This window comes from Austrofundulus limnaeus, unplaced genomic scaffold, assembly GCF_001266775.1.
Source record: "Austrofundulus limnaeus strain Quisiro unplaced genomic scaffold, Austrofundulus_limnaeus-1.0 Scaffold238, whole genome shotgun sequence".
Taxonomy (NCBI): domain Eukaryota; kingdom Metazoa; phylum Chordata; class Actinopteri; order Cyprinodontiformes; family Rivulidae; genus Austrofundulus; species Austrofundulus limnaeus.
In genome coordinates this window covers 58,587-64,422 of record NW_013952640.1, presented here as the reverse complement: position 1 = coordinate 64,422, position 5,836 = coordinate 58,587, and the positions used below count along the sequence as shown (strand labels likewise).

General features: G+C 39.6%; 1 protein-coding gene across 5 annotated transcripts in view; it reads left to right on the top strand.

Annotated features, from left to right (window-relative positions):
• fam184aa (family with sequence similarity 184 member Aa) overlaps positions 1-5,836 on the top strand; it is a gene marked incomplete at both ends in the record, with an annotated part of 81,365 nt that overhangs the window by 42,081 nt on the left and 33,448 nt on the right. For all 5 annotated transcript variants that reach the window (XM_014020023.1, XM_014020022.1, XM_014020021.1 and 2 more), the window contains 2 exon segments: positions 4,379-4,501; positions 4,593-4,754. In XM_014020023.1, the coding sequence (XP_013875477.1) occupies positions 4,379-4,501; positions 4,593-4,754 (285 nt within the window).

Below are 5,836 nucleotides of genomic sequence, written 5' to 3'. Positions count from 1 at the left end.
GCTGTATAATGGTAGGGGAAACACTGACCAGGTTTGGAGCAGTTTGAAATAATTACTAATTATCGTCAGAGGAGCAGGATGTGCCTTCGCTCTCTCTTCTGCCCCCCCACCCCACCGCTTCGCTGCTTTTTGCTTCTTTAAGCTTTTTTTTCACTACCATCCAAAACTAAAGGAATTATGGATTTGGTCAACTGGTCTCTGAATGCAATTGACTCTATTGTTTTCACACTTGGAACGAGGGGAATGTGGCTGTCTGGGTGGAACGGTTGCTGCTGGACGTGTCAGAGATTCCTGGGGCTGGAATCTGATATGCCAGCACCAATTTTCATTGAAGACGTGGAAGATTTATATATATATTTGGATTTATGATAACTGGATTCCTGCTGATCAGCGGAGGAGGGTTCCAGATTTATCCAAATGTGAAAGCGAACCTGACAGTGGTTCGGGCCTTTGAGGAGCTGTCAGGCGCATTAGAAGGATTCTGCCGGGCTGGTAGCACACAGACTCTCAGCTGGGGGAAATAATTCGCAAACTGGATGTGATTCTGACGAGGATCGCAGCTCAGGAGCGAGCCTCCGGCATGTAAGGATTACATCTGGGTGATGCTTCAGACGGTGAGATGCGAGGAAGACCCCAAATTCGGCTGATTGGGTTTTTTTTCGCCACTTCAGAGATGCAGTTAAGACATTTCAAAAGCAGCAGGAAATTCAAGGCTGCTTTGTTCCAAAACAATTGGATTATCTATTTGGCTCCCAGTGGCACAGCCTTGATGGCAGTGTTTATCTCAATCTCCCCAGGATGGAATATCAACAAAGAGCTTGATTTGCTCCTACCCCATCACCTGTGTTGGACCCGGCCCAAGAACCCAATGGCTGAGGAGGAGGAAACTCTGAACTCTGGTGAACTGAGTAGAGACAATAATATCATGCGACTCTGGACTCTGGAGGGGTCCAGCGTTGGGTCCTAGCACAGACCCCCGCTCCCTCAACGTCACCTATTCCTCTGAACTCGCCCCATCTTACCTCCCCTTTATCTGTTGTTTGACCCCCAGCCCCCTCCCTTCCTTAGCTGCCTTGCACTGAGTGCTTTTTTTTGAGCGTATGTTTCTGTGTTTCTGTGTAAACCCAGGATCAGAGCATCTTTTTTAACTCTCCTTTCCTATTGTGTGTATTCCAAGCTAAAGGTAGTGCACCGTCGAGCGAAAGACCTTGGACATTTGTTCCCCCATGTTTGTTATTTATGTGTTTCTCCGGACGAATGCTCTAAACTGCAAATTTTGTTCTGCATTGCATCTTTGATGTTGTGTGTGAATGACAATAAATTATTCTGATATATATATATATTTTTCTGAATGGTTTTGGACATTTGTCACTGGTGTTTTCAGAGGAGCGCTCCCTTGCAGGTATCAACATCCAGCTCTGACACTCTGGACACAAGCTGCAAACTCCAACTGCATCTTGTCTTAATGTCACATCAATTTATTCTGTTTATGTGTTCCTGGGACTGAATGACACAGTGCTGCAATTCTTTCAAAGAAGCGCTGTTTATCTGACTGAAACCTCATTGTTGTGCTCAGATGCAAAGCTTACAGAGGAATGCGTGTTACACTAGCGTGTTACACCCACCTTATTCACGGCTGCTAGCGAGTTCAGCAAAGAACCACAGACATACTGAGATTTGAACGCATCCAGTCAAAGTGACTTTCTTTAGAGGCATAAAGGCAACAAAGTGAACCTAAAGTGCTTTGTCCTACACTCGTCATGATATAAAACTTATCAGCATTTTAAACTTGAGCTTCTCTCCTTGTCCCCGGCATATTTTCCCCTTTCATAATTCGTCTTTGCTCGTCACAGGCTCCTATTTGCAATGCTGTTTGAAGCTGGCTGCTAATTGGTTGATAAAAGCCTGCCTCTGAGCCGGGGCAAGCGCAGCATGTGAGCATGTGTTTCTGGATTCCCTGGTAGACAGGGAAACAGAGAGAACGAATGCTGGGGATGATGGATAAATAAAATATTATATAAGTTAAAGCTGCACTCTGCCTTATCATGTTTGAGGGGGTAATTTAGGACGAACCAGGAGGAAGAAGATACAGAAAACGAAGGCAGTGATGGTCATTTAGAAAAATGGCCATCACTGGCCAATGAGTTTCTCATTTATTCTATAATTGTGTCCTGTAACAAGTCACATTTTAACACAACTCTACACCATAATAGAACATAAAATAGATCCATTTGTTTTTTGTAATTACTCTGCAGTTCACTGCTCAGCTGTGGATTCAGATAACTGTAGTTTACAATGCAATTCAATGATTTAAATGTTATTTATTGTTTAAGTAATTATGTGGATTAACAATATTGTCGTCATTTCATTAAAAATACAGTCATACACACAAGAGTTACCTATAATCAAACCATCAAATTTTCTTTGTATGTCTGAAGCTGAACCATTTTTTTGTTGTTGTTAGTCAAAAATCTGTTGGTTCTCACGTATAAGCCTGATTTATACTCCATGCAAAGAGCTGAATGTGTTTTGCTGATGTAACAAAAAATTGTCTTTCTTCCCACACTTCCCCTGAGACTCAGTTCTGTGCTTAGCACAGAAATACATAGTTAGAATGATTGTCTCAAAGGTGGCGCCAAATATGGTGATTGGTCAGAACTTTGTGAGCATGTTTATGTGAAAAAGCAGTTGAATTATGCTGGTGTCATTTCATGTACCCGCTCTGCTGAGAGGAGCAGCTCGCCGAGGCTATTAGAAAATGCAGCCATTTTTACATTTGTTCCAGCTGAAATTATTCAGAAAGTCAAATAAACCTTATTAAATAAGTCAAAGAACTTGTGGAAGGAGATTGCACAATTTTTCTGGATGTAGAAGACTGTGCAGAGACACTGGCAACTCTCTGTGTCTATGCTGTCTGGAATACAGTTACGCTGCATCCAGACAACGCGAGGACATGTTCCCACATAAACAGTCAAAAACAGTGAGGTTCATTTCATTTATTCATGTATTTAAACAAGAAGAAAAATCTTTATACAATGAAAAACAAAACATAATTTATAAATGCAATGAAAGGAAGCAGAGGGAAAAAACTCATAACTTTTTCTGCAAGAATACAGTATGAATGCTGAGTGCTGAATGACTTTGCTAAAATTTGTGAAGCTGAAACTGAATTAGGTTAAAACAAAAACTAAACTAAGACTCAAATTAGCAAAACAGTAGCTAAAAGTAAAGAAAGTGTACTGAAGTATATTTTAAAGAGCACAAAGTTGATTAAGGATTTGAAGACTTTTCCATTCATAGTAATGAGAATAAGTGTTAAAAATAGCAAGAGTGGAAGCTGTAATGTGTTGTCCTGATTTCTGGTCCACCATCAGCTCAATACGATAAAATAAAATGAGGAGTTGCCTTGTAGTTTCTTCACATCATGTAGAATGAAGATTCTCATGGATACTTTGTTTTCTTCAGATAACTAGAAGGTTAAAAGTTTTCAGGTGATCAATATTTGTCCTACAACAGCTGCAGACTTTCTAGAAACAATACTGTGTAATTTAAGCGGTCGAAAAATGCATGTTTCAGGTCGGTTCTTTGCACTGAAAAACATAATGTATCAAAACAGATTTTAGAAGCCAAAGCATTGACTAAATGCTTAAAATAGAGCAGATACCTCAGGATGAACAAAAAATTGACCTCTACCTCTTTAAAAACTGACACATTGTATCCATCTAGCATCTGATGATGCAGTGTAAACAAACGTAATGAATTGTTTCACATTAAAAACCACAATCACAGCAAAATTATTACCTACCACAGTTTTGAATATGAGCTAAAAGCCGACTGGAAAGCTTCTACAAAACCACGGTGTGAGTACGAGCAAGGAGGAAAAATGTTTTGTCGTGAAGTAGAACGTACAGTAAATTTATCAGGACTGAGCAATGAAAAGGGAGATGCTCAGTAGCAGAGGGGCAAAAAAAGATTTTCCCAAGAAAGAAATATTTGAGGCTCCGGTTTGAAGGATTAAGGAAAGTGGTCGGTGCGGTGGCCTTTTAAGTGTAAATGACGGCTCACATGTCTTTTCTTCATCCCGTCACACTCAGCAGCTGCCGTGACTTCATATTACTCCACAAATGAGATTTCCGGTGGCTCGCTTTTTCCTTTTAGGTTATACTTCTGGTGTATTTCAGAGGAACAGGGTCACCAAGCTTTCACAGTCCTTTCGTGAGGTGAAAATTTGTGTATTTGAGAATCACAATAGAGAATAATACTCTAGTTTTATGGTACACTTCTGCTAATCAAATCTCACAGTTTCTCTATTCTTGACTGTCCTGGTTTTCTCCACGTCTTTCATTTTTGTCACCTCCTTCGCTCCCTTCTTTTCCAGAAAATGAGTCAGGAGTTTGAGATTAAGCGCCTGTCGTTAGAAGAGCAAAGAGACCGTCTCCAGCAGCAACTGGACAACTTGAAAGAGGAGCTGACGGCCAAAGTCAACATGGCCAATCAGGAAGTAGGAACTTTTAATTTCTGACACAATTCTCATTTTTTCAAATTCTGATGTTTTTTCAGTGATATAATATCTGCCTGACGGTCTCCCTCAGGTGTCCCACCTCCAGGAGATGGTGAGAGAAGGGGAGCAGAACCTGAATTCAGCTCAGACACAGATATCGTGTCTGAAGGAAACTCAGGACAAACTCCGCATTGAGCTGGATGCAACCAGAGCCCGAGTCCGAGAGACCAGCAACCTCCTCACTGACCTGCAGGTGAGGGCTAACCTAGAAAAATCCTGCAACCTGTGATGTGCATTTTAAGCAAAAACACTCTTTGAATATCAATAATTGCTGTATTAGTTTTTTTTAATACATAAACACAAAAACTACTATACTCAGTGAGTTTTATAGATATTGACCTAAATGTTGTTAGTTGTAGCTGAGTGTCATTCCCAACTTGTACTCCGAGCTCTAAGTGATTGTTAAATATCTGTTTTTCAAATTTTCAGTCAACTTTGGCTGTTAGGATATTATTTACTCAAACACTGGGTTAATTTTGGAGGAGTTTAAGTATCTGGATATCTTGTTGACAAGTGACAGTAGGATGGAGCAGGAGATGGACCGAGGCTTTCTGGATACAAGAGGCTGAAATGAGCTTCCTTCATATGGTAGCCAGGTCTTTGCTCAGGGTTTCCCCTAGGATTTTTAACCGTGGTGGTGGCCTCTCGGGGGTAACAGGACACAGATTCGACAGGTTGTCAAAATCTGGTTGTCCGCAAAAATCTCAATTAAAAAATGTAATTTAATAAGTAGGCTATATTGTCCTGTTTACAAAGTTTACAATATACAAATGTTCTCAGTCAGCAGGTTTCAGGAGCTGCTTGAGAAAAACTTCCTCCTCCTCATCCTCTTCTTTGAAATAGAGAGAAAAAATCAACATCCACAGGCTTTCTGCTTACAGGTCAAACATTTTCATTTAAATAGGAGTATACTGTGTACATGACCTCATTAAAAGTTACAGTTTAGTGTTCTTAGGACTGAAGACTTTCTGAGGAAAGAGATTTTTAAACATCTTTTCTATCATTTTAGTGTTTTTAACTGAGGAGCTTTTAAAGTTATTTATATTATTTAGGGCTGCAACTAACGATTATTTTAATAATCGATTAATCTGTCGATTATTTTTTCGATTAATCGGCCAAATCGTTAAAACACTTAATTACATAAATATGAGTAGATGTAAATTAATTTCATTCCTGTATAAATTAAAGATGCAAGTTATTGATTAATTAATTAATCTGAAGTTGATTTATCTTATAGACTAACAGTTAATTAATAAGCAGCCATTTTCTTAAAAA